Here is a 16,912-nt window from a genome sequence, read left to right as displayed (position 1 = left end):
CCATTTGCAGGGTCGTGACCCGGTACCGGGCCACGGAAGCCTCACTACTGGGTCACAAGAAAAGCCAAAGCTAGCCCAGCCTCCAGCAAAGCTAGCCCCACCCCATCTCTGTGTTGTGCAGAGAGGAGCTGGGCTGCCTCTCCTTCCTTCTCCCCCACTCCCAGTGTTTGAGAGAAAGCTGGCATCCATTGGCATTTTAGACCCATGAAGTGTTCTTCAAGGTATGAGCTTTCATGTGCCTTGCACTATGTTCTTTTGGGGAGATTTCCCCGGGAGGTCTGGCCGGCAAAGAAGGGTGTGTGTGTTTTTTTCAGCCGGGAGCACTGGGGAGTGGGCATTCCAGTAGCTGTTTTTTTTTTTTTTTACCAAACAACCCTTGGGCAGAATTTTTGCTGGCTGGGATCATCTGATGGTGAGGAGGGCTTTTTTTTCTTGCCCCCCCTTTTTTCTTTCTTTCTTTCTTTCCCTGCAAGTGATGTTTTGTCTGTATTCTTGGTGCTGGGAGGGAAGCAACAGTGGGAGGGCTTCTAGTGCCCTGGCCCCACTGGTGGACATTTTGGTACTTTTTGGGCATTGTATGAGGGAATTTTGGACTGGATAGTCCACTGGCCTGATCCAACATGACTCCTCTTATGTTTATGTTCTTTCTTTTCTTTTCCTTTCCTTCCATTTCATTCTTTCCCTTTCTTTCTTTCCCTGTCTCTTTCTTTCTTTCCTTCCATTTTTTACGGGATGAAACTTTTCTGTTCATCATACTGTTGTTGCAGACATAGGAGCTCTGCCAATGAAAAGTTGGCACCCCCAGTTGTAGCCAGGTGGCCTTCTATGAGATTTCTGTGTGAGTGAGTGAGAGTAAGAGGTGTGGGTCAGAAAGAGATTATTGGAGATTACTGCGGTATATCTCAACAGCACTGGAAGAGATGGTACTATGAACTTGGCACCATTTTTCTGGTTCTGCTTTTAACAGCTGTCTGACACCAAAGTTAAACTCCTCCTGTAGATATTTAAAAGGATGAAAGTAGTTCACTGGCTAAGTATCTGCACAACAGGTTGCTTTTAAAGGCATGGGAAACACAGCCAGTAAAAAGTTGCAAGCCCCTCATAAATATCCTTTTTGGGATAACTGCAGAAAAGCTTGTATGAACTTGAAGTGCTCGCAGGATGAATGAAATTGGGGACCCTGATCTAGGTGACATAGAACATGAGCAAGTTTAGTTATCTAAGAGTGTTTTCATTCTCATTCACCTTGTGCATCAAGTACAGTTGCATTTGAGTACAGAAATGTTAATTCAGAAGCCATTCAAGCAGCCTCCAATATGATATGGTGGCCATAACATAAGAAGTGGCAGTGGTCCGCAATGAACAAGCAAACCAGAACATTAGTCTGCAGTCCAACAGAGGTTAAGAGTTGGTGCAGGGTTGCAATTGAAATACTGGGTGTCCATGGGGTACCACTGCATTAATTAGTCACCCTTTTGTTCAATTAGGAGAGGGGGAAATCTCCTCAGAAGAGTCCAGGAGACAAGGGCTGTACCTTGCCTAGAAGAGAGAGGTCAGAGTATGTGCAGTGGAAGAAGGAGCGGGATCAGATTGACCTTGAGCGATTGGCACGTCACAAGAATGCGAGGGGAGAATGGCGACGGGCTTGGGACATAGAAAAATCAGAGCGTCTGTAAGTCACCTCCAACTTAGTACATTCTGAATGCTGAAGCCTGCAAAGAGGTCACTAGTTGGAACAATATCCTACTGGGAAGCAGATCGCTGATGGAATGCAATATATCTACTTATACTCTTGGGGTTCTGTTCATGCCAGTTTTATGTGACTTGTGATTGCTAGAGAAGGAAGATAGTATATCAGTCTCTCTGCTTCAACAGATGATTCAAATGGAATGACCCACAGTGGATCTATTATAATTCCAGGGTGTATTCAACTGATAAAGGAAGGAAGCATCTCAAGATGTTCAGAAAAGTCCCCCTTAGAAATTTAGACATTATAGCTTTGTGCACATGATAGCCCCACATTTAAGGGAGGGAGACAAAGGCTGATTCCGCACTCACCTTTCTCTGGGGTAGGCTTCCATTTCTGGGCAGATCAAACTGGCGATTTTGCACCAGTTGCTCCGTGCTGCCATTTCGCGCAGGGCAAACCCGCAATTTGCCCTGCTGCAGTGTAAACCTGAATTAAAGGTTTACACTGCAGTGGGGCAAATCACGGGTTTGCCCCGCGTGAAATGGTGGCGCAGAGCAACTGGTGTAAAATTGCTAGCTTGCTCTGCCCAGAAACAGAAGCCTGCCCCGGAGAAAGGTGAGTGCGGAATCAGCCCAGGAGTTGGTTTTGAAACATAGCTGATCACAGAGTAGGCAAGTTCACATGGCCACCTCCTCCATGCAGCTGCCCCTGCAGCTGACCAGATGATTACACAGAAGGAGGCGGTGGGCCCAGAGCCAGTAGTCTTTCTTTTGCTCTCCCTGCATACGCACTGGATTTATGGCTGCTTTCATGCTGGCCAAGAGCCAATCTAGTTGATTACCCAGTTCTGTTAGTGAATGCCTTGCACACATTCCAAGTAATTCTAATGGGGTATGGATTATTCTGTATCAGATAACTCAATTAGAGACACTCAGAGTAATAAGTCACCTTGCCTAGATTCCGAGTAAAAGATTTTGGGGCAATCCCATGAAAGTAAGTCCTGGGCCAGCTTTTTCACACAACACAAAATTAACTTATGAAATTCAAGCCTACAAGATGTGATGATAGTCCTTTCTTCTATGGATTTTAAATTGATTATTTAAAGTCAGGATGATTAGTAATAATAGGTAAGTGGAACTTTACTATTCACAGGAAGCATGCTTCTGAGAGCCACTTGCTGGAAACATATTGGTTGAGGCAAGCGGACATCCTTCCTCTACTGCCTGTACTGTCTATTGTCTTCCCCTACAATGATTTACCATCTGGATTATTATATTTGGGCCAATATTTATGTTTTAATCTGCAAAATTTGCCCACTCCGCCTATGTTATATTTATTGAGTTGTGCTGTTTGATTGTATATTATTATTTTATTGTTGGATTTTAACTGCTTTTATTATATATGTAATCCATCTTGAGCCTTTTATGGGAAAGGGCGGAATATAAAGAGAGAGAGAGAGAGAGAGCGCTAGGCTGTTGGCTTTGTGCACTATAAGCTACCAAGAAACCTCCAATTGCAGTTATTGGATGCTGGACCATATGGACTAGGGTTCAAGTCCAATTCAAGGAATATCTGGTGCAGCCAGGAGACTTTGGGGATGCAGCCAGGAGCAAGGTTGTGACAAGCATAATTGAACTCCAAAGGGAGTTCTGGCCATTGCATTTAAAGGGACTGCAGACCTTTTAAATACCTTCCTTCCTTGGAAATAATGAAGGATAGGGGCACCTTCTTTGGGGGCTCATAGAACTGGACCCTCTGGTACAATCTTTTTGAAATTTGGAGGGTATTTTGGGGGAAAGCACTGAATGCTACGCTGAAAATGTGGTGCATCTACCCAAAAAATAGCCCCTCCCCAGAACCCTAGATACCCACAGATCAATTCTCCATTATACCCTATGGGAATTGGCCTCCATAGGGAATAATGGAGTGTCTGGCAGACATTTCCCTTCTCCCCCACCACTTTCTGATGACACTGAAGTGGGGGGGAGGGCCTCCAAAGCAGGGGATCCCCTATCCCCACCTGGGGATTGGCAACTCTAATATGGATCTTGGGTTGGATTCAGCAAGGCTCTTCTACAGACAATTTCTACAGCATGATTTCCTAGCAATTCTAAACACAAAAAATATGATGACTACAAGCCTTCAACAACATATTGCCACAAGGCTGGTTGATTGTTTTTTCAAGGAGAAACATTCTAAAGGCACAGGAAAGTGCCTTTCGTTTACTGCATACAATTTGAAGCAGATTTGAGTAGCCCATTGCTAGCCATATGGAGTGGTATATTGAGGCATATTTGATTCAATACTTGAGGACCAAACTGGATGTTACAGGGACTCAATATGTATTTATTCATATATTTAACCTAGGGTGGGCTCTGTTTTTCAGTTAAAATGATGTGTGCAGGTGAGGTGAGGTGACCCAAACCTTTGCCCCTTTCCCCACGTTACCTGTACATACTCTTTTGCTCAAAGCATTTTGCTTCCATTTCAGTTCACTTCCTATATTTTAAAAACCATAATTACGTCTGTTGGTCTGTAATCATGTAATCATGGACAGATTTTTTCCCCAGTACAGTTTTTCAGTTGTTTCATACCTGCATTGTTGTTGTTTTTACTTGCAGGTTTGAAGATACAAAGGATGAAGAAATAGCTTTGGATTATGTCCACAGTAAGAAAGGTCAATAAACCTAAATATGTTTCTGTCAGTTGTGAAAGCATGCAAATCTCAGCACTTTTTTGCTTTGGTTCATTCAGTCAGAATGCTTAAAATGTTGTTGTAAGGGATTTTTTTTGTGTGAAAAGTATCTTTCAAATATCATATGCTTCAAGATATATATAGGGGAATAACAATACAGACATTTATCTGCAGAGAAGACTAACCTGTGATGAAAGTTCAGAAGTGATAATTACAGAAGTCATTTGGACTTACTTGTTTGGAAAGGTTCTGTGCCACCTTTCCAGAGAACCTGCTTGAGGTGCCCAACAAAGTGAAACATGAGTTAAAAAAACATTAAAAACCCAACATTAAAAACCCAGCTAGAACATAAAAATAGCTAATGGAGACAGAACCTCCACCATAACTCCCAATTCACTTCTTCATGTCTTCAAAGTGAGTTGTGAGCCCTGTGCCCACACCTTTCAAATTAAAAGAGTGAGGCAGTTTTAGCAAGCAGGAGCTAAGGCAAATCCCACTTCAGTCGGGCTTTCCAGTGTGATCTCAGATTTGAAGTAGTGTGGCCAATGACTTGGAACTGTAAAAAGGAAGGTGAATTAAAGCATAACTATTATTTGGATCTCATTTATGCTGATCTGGATCCCTTTGAGTAATCCTCCAGAACTTCCTGTGCAAACAGTGTCACCACTGTTTGCATAGGGACGGGCATTTTCATGCTTCGGTTTGTGGTTTGTGACTGAACCATGAACTGAACCACGAACCAATACACTGGTTCACAAACCAAACTCATGCACCATTTAAACCCCTGCTTTCTGCTCCCTGCAAAAAGCCAAGAGAGCAGAAAGCAGCTGTTTAAACTCTGCTTTTTGCTCTTCACAAACCACCACAAACTGAATCAAAATTTGTGGAAGTTTGTGGCAGTTCTTCAGTTTCTGGACATCACTTTGTGAACCGTGAACCAGCCAAAATTTGTGACAAACTTTAGATCACCATTGGGTTTGTACCCATCCCTAGTAATAATGACCCTCCCCAACTGGCAGTTCCTCTGGTTCTGCAGCAGTTGCTGAGCTCAAACTGCAGCTGAAATAGATGGAGGGCTTCTTTAGAGCTCTCCAACTGATGGAAAAGTTGTAGGGGACAACAGAGGGAGGCCTGGACTTACCTCTCCTATAGGAGTTAGGGTATGATACAGTAGCCACAGAGGCCTTTGGTGCCCAGATCACCTTATAGCGGTAGGAGGAGGGAACATATGGCCGCTGTTGGGATGGGTTTCCGATGGCCCAGCAAGAGGCCCCATCAGATTAGCTCCCATCCCCTTCCTGGGAGATGGCTTTACAAGGGGTAGCTTCCTATGCACACCCTCTTTGCACACTTATACCAGCTGCAATTGATGGATTAGACAGTGTTTTAGGCTTTTAATTTGTATATTGTAGCTTTTCATTGTTTTGATTTTTATTTATAAGCCATCCTGATTCATTTTATTATGAAATGGCAAGATAGAAATCCTGTAAACCATCATGATTTAGGAAACATAAAAAACAATAGTCTTCTGATTGTGGTCTGTCTCAGAACTTCGTTTCTGCTGAAATGTGAAAACATGATATTTAGAACACACTGCTGAGCAAATAAGGGACAGTGTTCAGACTTTGAGCCAAACATATGTAAAGGTAATATTATATGAAAAGTTGGAGGTTTCAGTTTGTGCACAAATACTACCATGCTGTTCACTTTCATTGCTCACTGCTATTCTACAGACCCAGTGCTGAGGTTTATAGGGCCCCCAGCCGAAATCTGTCTCCCACCCACATTTTTTCTTTTTTATAGACTTTTGCACACACAGCACGCGTGGCCCAACAATGTCACAATGACATCATCAGGCTGCGCGGGCAGGCCCCCCTGTTCTCTTCCCTCTCCTGCTTTGCAGCAGGAGAGAGCCGGGCACCCCCCCCCCGACCTTGCCAAGGCTTGCAAGGCCTCGACAAGAGCCGGAAGACAGTGGGCATGCTGAGAGCCACTGGTTCTGAGCGCACTTGCTCCCCACCCCCCCAACCTCGCCGAAGCCTTGACGAGGTTGGAGACAGTGGCCGCACTCAAAGCCCTTTTGGCGCCCCCAGGCCTGTGGCGCCCCAGGCGGCCGCCTAGTTGGTCTACTCCCACGCGCCGGCCCTGCTATTCTATAAACCACTTTCTCAGTGCACTCAACACAGATTTATGTATTTTCAACCATCAGATATTGGAGCTACCAAGTGTCTCATTTCCAGGCAATTAGTGCTATGCTGTTGGAGAACAGGGGGTCCTACTAATATTACTAATCTTTATACTTTGTATTTTCAGGTACAAGAAATGTCAGGAAGTCCCAGCACCGATCATTGCCCTCTGAAGGAAAAAGTGAGTAGGACCCAGGAATAGTCTTTTAGCTGAATTCAGTTATATTGTAAAAACTGATTTATTACACCAATGAACTATCGAGAGATTCACAAATACATTGCTAAGAGAGGACTTTTTTGCTCCAATTATTTTTGCCTATGATTCCAGGTCCAGAGTTGCATGCGAGGTTTCCAGGTACTCCTGGCAACTGACATTGGTGGTGGGTCACTTACCAATAGGTTTTCCAAGTAAACCAGGCCTGGGCCTGTGGAGCAGGCAACACAGTGACATCACTTCCAGCATGCACTGGAAGTGACATCATCATGTTGCTGGAGACACTCTGGTATTTGGGCAAAATGCTATAGTAGTCATTTTTACTGTAGAATTTTTGTCCAAATACCAGAGCATCCCAGTGTGCCCAGTAACATGATGTCACTTCTCCTGCACACCAGAAGTGGCATTGCCATGTTGTCAGTGATGCAGGCCTAGGTCTAGTTTTTCTGGCTGTAAGTCCACAGCTGGCCATCTGATAGGTGCTGGGGGAGGGGCCTCAGAGCAGGGAATCCCCTGCCCCAAGCGGGGACCTGGCAACCCTAACATACCCATTATTCTGGCCCTGGAGATCATTTTATTTTTCAGCCTGTCAACGGGTCGTAGCTGATATATTTGTGGGTTTAGGCTTGCATTCCTCTTCCATGGCAGTATTCCTGCCACTTAACTATTTCCTGCACTTTCCTGTAACATTGCTGTTTGAGGAGGGATATTTGTTACAGTGAAGAGAGACCAAATTCTCAAGGTGACTAACAGAATGCTGAATGTCAAGAAATGCAGTGGAAACAGAAACACCAAGGCTTGGGTCCTAAGCACAGCAAGTAAAGTGGAGTTGGAAGAAAATTATACCCTTTTCTCCTCCCTTCACAATTTTAAGTGCCCTTGAAAATTGTTCTTATCTAAGTCAGCAGACCTCCTAGGAACAATTCCCTGTTTCCTACTACACTGTTCAACAAAGTTCAGATCCTTTCTCCAGCCTAAGGTTATTTCCTTCACGTTAACTGGCTCTTGCTCTGCAAGAAGAGCCACTTAAGTTTCAGGGAGTGTTCTTTAAGGTTGCCAATCCCCAGGTGGGGGCAGGGGATCCCCTGGTTTGGAAGCCCTCCCCCCGCTTCAGGGTCATCAGAAAGCGGGGGGAGGGGAGGGAAATGCCTGCTGGGAACTCTATTATTCCCTATGGAGATTTATTCCCATAGAAAATCATGGAGAATTGATCCGCAGGTATCTGGGGCTCTGGGGGAGCTGTTTTTTGGGGTAGAGGCACCAAATTTTCAGTATAGCATCTAGTGCCTCTCCCCCCAAAACCTCCCAAGTTTCAAAAAGATTGGACCAGGGGGTCCAATTCTATAAGCCCCAAAAGAAGGTGCCCCTATCCTTCATTATTTCCTATGGAAGGAAGGAATTGAAAAGGTGTGTCGTCCCTTTAAATGTGATGGCCAGAACTCCCTTTGGAGTTCAATTATGCTTGTCACAGCCTTGATCTTGGCTCTACCCCTAATGTCTCCTGGCTCCACCCCCAAAGTCTCCTGGCTCCACCCCCAAAGTCCCCAGATATTTCTTGAATTAGACTTGGCAACCCTAGTGTTCTTAGGTTGGAGGAAGGCATTAAATGCTGATATGTACTCTACTGTTCTGAGTAGAATAGAAAGGTACATACTGGTGTGGAGCACAGAGTGGGAGTTAGTAGCAGGAGGGAAGTGTCATGACCCCCACTGAGCTGGCCCTGAACTCTTGACTCAGAAGCCCTTGAGGAGGAGCCAGAAAAATGGCCTGGGGGACAGCAGGAAACTCTGAGAGACCCTTGCAGGGTAGGTACCCCTGTCCACTTCTTCAGAAGTAGCCCCTGAGGACTCTGCAGTTGGAGATCTTGCACCAGAGTTTCCCTCTGCTCCCCTCTCCCAGGTCCTATGGCAACTAAGTGCCAGTTTGGGACCAGGTCCACAAGCCCAACTGAATCTGCCTCCTCCAAGCAAGAATGGTAGCAGGAATGGGTCATGCCAAGATAGCCCAGTGAAGACATTTTGCAGCCTGTGCTTGCCTCCTGTGCCTGATCATGGTGGGTATAATCCTTTACAGAAATCTGGTCCCAGTGAAGTCTGGACAAAATGAGTCCCAGGTGCTGCTTCCAGAGCAGGTGGAGCTGCTGTCATCTCAGCCTATTTAAGACTTGGACTGGGAGGGGGAGCTTGCTGGATCAACCAGCCCAGTAGGCACAAGCCTGTGTTCCAGGTCCCACCAATGCTCAAGCCTTGCTATCCAGGCTTGAGGGCTGTACTCTAGAGGAGACCCAATTTGACCTGGCTGAAGAAGACAGGACATGAAGAAATATCACCCTCCCCTCTTCTGCAAACAGAAATGCCACTCCATTGGAGGGACTGCTATTGAGCTGACACAATAGCACCTAATGTGACTTTGAAAACTGACATTTTCATATTCTTCAGCAGAATTCCTTGGCTGCATCCACACATCCCTGGATGTTGCACTGTTGTGATAATTTATGTCTGAATTGTTCTAAGTAGGAAAATGTGGGAGCAAATACTTTCTGTTCTGCACAATATCCAACAATATGCAGATGTGGCCCTTGTCTCTCTAGCGTTCTAGAGGTTTATTGAGCCTCCCAGCTCTAGACATGAATAAGATAATCAGCCTCCTAGTCAGGCTCTTAGTACTACTGGGCTCTGCTTTAAACACAGAGCTCAAAGCTCTAAGTTAGGCCTCTTAGACCTGGACTGATGCTGGCTAGACGCCGGTTCTGCATATGCTCTGTTTTTCAGGTGGAAGACCATACAGAATGGGCACCAGTGAGTCTGCTTCCAGAACATTGCCAGTAATGAGCAGTAACGTCAGAGGAAAGGACCGATTGACAGGCAGAGCCAGACGGTAAGAGGGAGGATATAGAAGGGCCATCATTGCATCTTGGATATATTCTCTACCTTTCTTTGGATAAGAAATGTGGTATCCACTATAGAATGGAGTTCCATGATATGTTGCTTGTTTAGATAATGGTGTGTTGAATCATCAGTATTAAAACTGGAATATTAGTAGAGAAAGTACATGTTTGGGAACCATACGGTAAGGTATGGGTTAACAGAAAACCAAAGAAAACCAAGGATGCGTAGAGCCCCTGTCAGGTGACCTGAGGGTGGGGGCCAGAGTGCTCGGAACTCTCAGTGTAAGATTGTCAGTTAACGGCTGAGGGAGTCAGTTAGTGGTCTGACAGAATCTGAGGAGAGTCAGTTAGTGCCTGACAGAGCCGGAGAGAGTTAGTGGCTGACAGAGTCGAAGAGAGTTGGTCTTTGAGAGAGCTGAGACAGTGGCTGAGGAGAGAAGCAAAGCTCACTGCTAACTCTATAAAAACAGCCAAGGGGCTGTGTGTGACTAAAAGGAGAGTCACCGTGAAGACCTGAGCGGTCACAGACACATATTTACATCTCTTAAGAGCTAGAGAGGTGGTTGAGGGAATATACGTGGGTCTAAAAGTTTGAAGGGCTGGGAGTAGAGGCTCCAGTCGACTTGAGAGACTTGGCACAGTATACCCAAGAGGCCAGCCTGTGCTAGTGGTGGAGAGTGTATTATATATAAACTGTGAACCTGAGAGACCTAAGAAGGAAAAGATATTTTAAAGCCTGAAACTACTGAGCGACTTGTTAACTGTGTGAGATACATTATAGCCTGTGTATATATCACCCATATCCCCAGTTTAAGACTTTGTGTTTAAAATAAATATCTGTGGTTTACGTTAAAGTTCTCTGGTGCCTATAATTTGGGAAAACTATCAAAGCTGCTCTGGTCCCCTACAAATTGAACTACACATCCATCTGAAAGCAAAACCCCCAAAGAGACTAGAAGAGTGAAATCCATATCATACCCACCCCTTGAGTTCTATAGTCCAGAGAAAGGGAAAAGTTTCAAAAGGAAGAACTGAGGAAAAAGAGGGGCTGGGGTAGCCATAGCACATAAAAGTGATCCAGTGGGACCGTGAGGCGGGTGCTGTTATAGCTGTATTTAAGATTTAGATTGACTGATTCGGCTTTCTGTGAGATTGAAACAGACATGCGTTTTAAGAGATGGGTCAGCTCTTTAACAATGTTAATGTAATGTTTAGCTTGGCCCTAAGAACCAATAACACAGATCAAGTTTTGGGTTTGTTTAAATAGGTTTCCCAGTTCTGAAGGGGAACAGGAATGTTGTGCTTGATCAGCAGTGTTCATAAATCTATTTGATCACTAAACATAGGGCAAAGTCACTATATGGTGACATTTCTTATACAAAATTAATACATACATTTCTTTGCAATAGAAAAAAGTATACATTAATTTCTATTGTGTATTTTTTTTAAAAAAAAATCTAAGTACAGGCAGCTGTATTTGTCTTTTACAACAAAGAGTTCTGTGAGACCTTAAAGACCAATTGTTTCAGCTTAAATTTTGGTTTCTTAAAGTCCACATCATCAAGTGCATCAAATGCAAAATTCATAGTTGGCAGAGATATATACACGTAGGTGTGCAGAAACAAATTATAAAGTGTCCAAAAGGCATAATTCTTCCATTTTATGGCTTTTTGGTTGCTTTGTTTACATTTTTCTCTACACCTGTATATATACACATTTCTGCCAATTGACAATAACAGCATACAGCTGATGAAGTAGGCTCTAGTCCACATATGTGTATGTCATAATAAACAACAGTCAGATAAGTAATATAATACACCCTTGTCTACCAGTTCCCAAAGATACGTCATAAGCATGCTTTTGGTACACAGTATGAGAACTCAGCTGAGTGTGTGCTTAGCAACATTGTTTCATTTCTTGGTCTATTTACTGAAAACAACCCTATGATTGAATTCAATAGGTGCTAGAAGAAGAGAGACTGTTTGTGGGTCATGTTGGGAAAAAATAATTGCGGAATAACTAGAAATTTATTTTTAATCTACACAACTTTTCCTTTTTGTTTTTGTGTTACTTGAACAGCCTAAAGTTTTAAAATAGTTATTTGGGTTTTACAGTGTCTGCAAAATTCAGACAAAAGGTCAGTTTAGTTCTTTTCTGCCACCTACTGATCAGATCAATGATTTTTTATACTGCTGTGAAGGAGACTTCCTTATTCCATCTGATTGGCCCCTGTGAGGTCAGAAAACCTCTACAATTGTGACATGTCCCACTGGTGCTGTCTCTCCCCAAAGGCACCAGAAACAAACTGGATAACTACCTGATCCCACCAAAGACTCTGAGAGCTTAACTAAATGTGATCGAGAACACATGACTGCCATGAGTTTGCAATTGCCATTTTACTGTAATTTTAAAATGCTGGCACAGAGCTCTTTCCCCTTACACCTTTTCATATTATACCATAATATGAAGTGTCCCACTGATTGCTGGCCACTAAGGTTGCCAAGTCCCTCCAAGCAGCCAGTAGGGGATGGGGGTGCACTTAACAGGAGCAGGGAGGAATGTCCGGCATTTCAGCAATGTGCCAACATGATCCAGAAATGACAGACACATCAGGGATTGTGGGAGGTGACATTCTGGTTTTGGGGCAAAACTCTGTTAGAATTAGCTTATACCATAGAGATTTTGCCCCAAAACCAGAAAATTGCTCCCAACATCACTGACATGACTATAACCTTTTTCGCACACAGCTTACCTCGCAGTCACAATCCTGTTTCCTCCGCAGTGTCTGATTTCCCACCATCTGCGCCAGAGTTACAGGAAGTGCCACGGCTTTTGCGTAGCAAACGTAAACTGGGTTTTAGCGGTTTATGTTTGCTATGCAAAAGCTGCGGCACTTCCTGTAACTTCGGCGCAGATGGTGGGAAATCTGACCAGACGCTGCAGAGGGAACAGGATTGTGACTGCGAGGTGAGCTGTGTGCGAAAACAGTCTATGTCATTTCTGAGTCATGTAGGCATGCCAAGTGTTCCTCCCTTTGGAGGAGGTAATTACCCCCCACCAGTCAACTGGCTGGCAATGGAGAGGTGGGGCCCTGCAGTGAGAGACCCCTACCCCAACTAGGGGATCTAGCATCTCTACTGTAAACCCTACTTCAGACTAAAGTTGCCAATCTCTCTGGTACAACCAAAGAGATAAATCACCGTGAAAAATAACTAACCACCAGGTGGTGGGTAGAGATCTCCAACTATTACAACTGATCTCCAGGTGACAGAGATCAGTTCACCTGGAGAAAATGGCTACTTTGAAAGTTGGACTTTATGGTATTATGCCCCAAACTATATCCTCCTCCAACTCCACATCTCTTGGTATTTCCCAACTGAGAGCTGGCAACACTACTTCAGATGGTAGATGCTGATGCTACCATTTTAATGCTCCCAATGTATGGTTGCCATCCTTTAAACTGATCCCTCTAGCTATCTCTATAATGTTAGTTTGACCAGCAATAATTACCAGGTGTAGTTATTTAGCTCCATGCCATGAAGAGCTTCAATTGCCCATTTCTACACATTAAAACTCTGTTAAAGAGACAGGATATTTTAGTCCAGGGGTGTCAAAGATGTGGCCCAGGGGTCGAATCAGGCCCTCGGAGGGCTCCTATCAGGCCCCTGAGCAACTGGCTGTCATCTGCTTCCTTCTCCCTCTCTCTTGCTTCCTTTTCCATCACAGCTTGCTTTGCCAGGATTTCTCAATAGCATAGGAGCTACTGAGCAAAGCCTCTATTCTTAACAGGCAAGGAAAATTCATAGCCTGCTCCTTTGGCTCCCTATGTTCCTAAGGCAACCAGATCACATGCTGGCAACGTCACCCTTGGCCTCAGCCACCCAAAAAGATCCCATGGGCTTGCTGAGGCCTTGGCCTGATCATCCCTGAGAGACCCCTTCCTCATGCCAAGGCAGCTTTGTGCCTACCAGTTCTATTGCATCTGTGGGATACAGTGGATAACTAGCTTTTTCAAGAACAGTCCGTATCATTCAAGCAAATACCCTTAAATCTTCCAAAGCCATGACTTTAAGAAGCTGAATGAAACAAACAAATTACATTTGCTCTGGCTTAATTGCACTGAGAATATGAGTTCAACTGTAACCTTCAGTGTCTTTGTCTTTCTCAGAGCCCTTGAGCAGCAGGTCTGATCAAGAAGGTGGGAGATGGGGGTTCCTTCTCACATTTCCTGTAACCAAATTCATGTTGATTGACATTTTCATTTTAACGGTAGTTTAGTACATTACTAATATTTAATTTTGTGAAAGATTAAAACAGCAGTTTTGTTCGGAGTTCAGCTGGCATGCTCATTCACAAATCCCCTGATAAAGAACTAGTATAATGAAAGCAACGGATTCTTTGCACAGGGCTGAAAACAGAAGTCCCTCTTGAAGAACGAGTGCTTCCTAAGGAACTTCTTCAAATCCCATTGTCTAGTCTAAACAGAGAAAAACTGTAAAAATATATCTTTACACCCCTCTTCACTTGTCTAGCAAGTTGTAACAAGTCCATTGAAGTCATTGAGCTTGGAGGGGTGTAACCCTATTCAGAACCATACAATGCCGCAATTTCTATAGTAGCACTATAGCCACAGTGGAGACATTTCATACATAAGATGGCTAGTATTTGTTACAGAGAGAAAATGAAGTTTATTCCAAAACATTGTTGGACTTTTGTAGCTTATTAGATGTGATCTGATTATACATTTACAGTTACATATCACACTTATTGTCATTTCCTTTTTTTAATTTTAGAGTTATTGTTTAAAAAACAGCAAATTAAATTATTATTGTTGTTGTTGTTGTTGTTTGAGCTTGATTAATCACCCTATCCTGGCTCATTCCAGGCTCTGGACAATGTACAGCAAACTTTAAAAACAAAATATAAATTAATACAGGACACAAATTAGCTAAAATTATAAAAATTCACAAAAATTCAGGTGGAACCCAATAGTTTTTTTCCCCCTACATCTTGGAATGCCAGGGCATTCTGCTGGGTGTGTGTGTGGAGGGGAGCTAGGAAAAGGGAGGTGTTAGCCAAATAATAAACTGTTACTGTCCTCAACCAAAAAGCCTGGCTTTTATTTTTTATTTATTTTTTTTGTTAACTGGTGCCCACCATTGCAGAAGAACTCCTCCCAGAGAGCCAGTGTGGCTTCAGAGCTAACTGGAGCACCACCGACATGGTATTTGTTCTTAGGCAGCTCCAAGAGAAATGCAGGGAACAGAACAAGGGTCTATATGTGACTTTTGTCAACCTTACCAAAGCTTTTGATACTGTTAGCAGGAACGGCCTGTGGCAAATCTTGGAACATTTAGGATGTCCCCCAAGGTTCCTCAGTATGGTCATCCAGCTACATGAAGACCAGCGAGGCCAAGTTAGACACTGCAACGATCTCTCGGAGCCCTTCCCAATAGGCACAGGTGTAAAGCAAGGCTGCGTTCTCGCGCCAACTCTCTTTACGATCTTCTTTAGCATGATGCTTCAAAGAGCCACAGTAGATTTAGATGATGACAATGGTGTCTACATCCGCTATCGCATCGATGGCAGCCTGTTCAACCTGAGGCGACTAAAGGCCCACTCCAAGACAATGGAAAAACTCATCCGAGAGCTACTGTTTGCTGTTGATGCTACACTTGTCTCCCACTCGGTATCAGCTCTGCAGCATATGACGTCCTGCTTTGCAGAGGCTGCCAAGCTATTCGGCCTAGAAGTTAGTCTGAAGAAGACAGAAGTTCTCCACCAGCCTGCACCCCAGGAAGATTATCACCCTCCTTGCATCACTGTGGGTGAATCAGTTTTGAAGACAGTCCAGCAGTTCAGCTACCTGGGGTGCATCATCTCCTCAGACGCCAAGATCAACAAGGAGATTGACAATAGACTGGCAAAGGCAAACCGTGCATTTGGCCGACTGCATAAAAGGGTGTGGAGCAACAAGCATCTGAAAAAGGCACAAAGATCAATGTTTACAAAGTGGTTGTGATGACAACCCTCATCTACGGCTCCAAATCGTGGGTTTTATACCGTCATCACCTGCGACTCCTTGAGCGCTTTCATCAGCGCTGCCTTCGCACCATCCTCAACATCCACTGGAGTGACTTTGTGACCAACACTGAAGTCCTCAAGCGGGCGGAGGTTACAAGCATCGAGGCATTGCTGTTGAAGACGCAGCTGCGCTGGGCAGGAAATATCTCCAGGATGGAAAACCACCGCCTTCCCAAGATTGCCCTGTATTGGGAACTTTCCACCGGCCATCGAAATAGAGGGGCACCAAAGAAGAGGTACAAGGACTCCTTGAAGAAATCCCTTGGTACCTGTTGCATTAACCATCACCAGTGGTCTGACCTAGCCTCAGATCGCAAAGCATGGAGGCACACCATCCAGCAGGCTGTCTCTTCCTTTGAGAACGCACACATAGCTGGTCTTGAGGACAAAAGGAGATTGAGGAAGAATCGTACTGCTACAGCACCAACCCCAAATCAGACTTTTCCCTGCAGCCACTGTGGCCGGACCTGCCTGTCCCGCTTTGGTCTTGTCAGCCACCAGCGAGCCTGCAGCAGACGTGGACTACTGCACCTTTCTTAAATCTTCATTCGCAAAGTCAAGCCGAGAGAGAGAATTTTGCCCCCCAAGGTCGGAATGAAGAGTCAGACACAATGCATTGGAATAAAATTTGGGCCACTTTATTAATTAACAGCATAAACAGCAAGGGAACCCCACCAGCGGCCTGGCCAGGGCTAGGGGTCACCGCGACCGCTCCCCTGCCATTAACGGGCGAGAGACCCAGCCCCCCAGCCGGAGCTGAGCAACTCAGCTCCCTCCAGGCAGGCCCAGCAGGGAGGCCCGCACCAGAGGGCCCAAACCCAGACGCACGTCTCGGCAGAAAGGCACCCTCTAGCCAAGCCTCCTGGACAGTCTGCAATCTCCAACCCGAGTCTCCAAACCCCAAGGTTGTTCATGCCAGACCCCAAATTCCCCAAAAGGGGGATGCTTCGCAGTCCTCCCCTAGCTGCAGTGTCCTAAACCCCAAAAACCTGCCAACTAAAGTGACCACCTATTTAAAGGCACCATCCCTAAGCCAATTCCACAATCCACTGCACTGCTATGCAGGGTAGGCGAAAAACACACCCCAGCAACAGCCAATCAGCTGAGGCGTAAAAAATTCCTATCCGGCTCCTCAAATGAGGCAACCAGCAAAGCC

At 44.7% G+C, this 16,912-nt stretch overlaps 1 protein-coding gene across 1 annotated transcript in view; it reads left to right on the top strand.

The window, feature by feature from the left end:
* Positions 1 to 16,912, top strand: part of CCDC9B (coiled-coil domain containing 9B) — a 126,470-nt gene that overhangs the window by 92,660 nt on the left and 16,898 nt on the right. Inside the window, exons 7-10 of the mRNA XM_060262346.1 lie at positions 1,488 to 1,672; positions 4,312 to 4,367; positions 6,699 to 6,752; positions 9,557 to 9,662. Of these exons, the coding sequence (XP_060118329.1) occupies positions 1,488 to 1,672; positions 4,312 to 4,367; positions 6,699 to 6,752; positions 9,557 to 9,662 (401 nt within the window). The remainder of the gene's footprint in view (positions 1 to 1,487; positions 1,673 to 4,311; positions 4,368 to 6,698; positions 6,753 to 9,556; positions 9,663 to 16,912) is intronic.

Source organism: Heteronotia binoei, chromosome 21, assembly GCF_032191835.1.
Source record: "Heteronotia binoei isolate CCM8104 ecotype False Entrance Well chromosome 21, APGP_CSIRO_Hbin_v1, whole genome shotgun sequence".
Lineage (NCBI taxonomy): Eukaryota > Metazoa > Chordata > Lepidosauria > Squamata > Gekkonidae > Heteronotia > Heteronotia binoei.
Note: the sequence above shows the minus strand (reverse complement) of the source record. Positions and strands in the feature narration are given on the sequence as shown.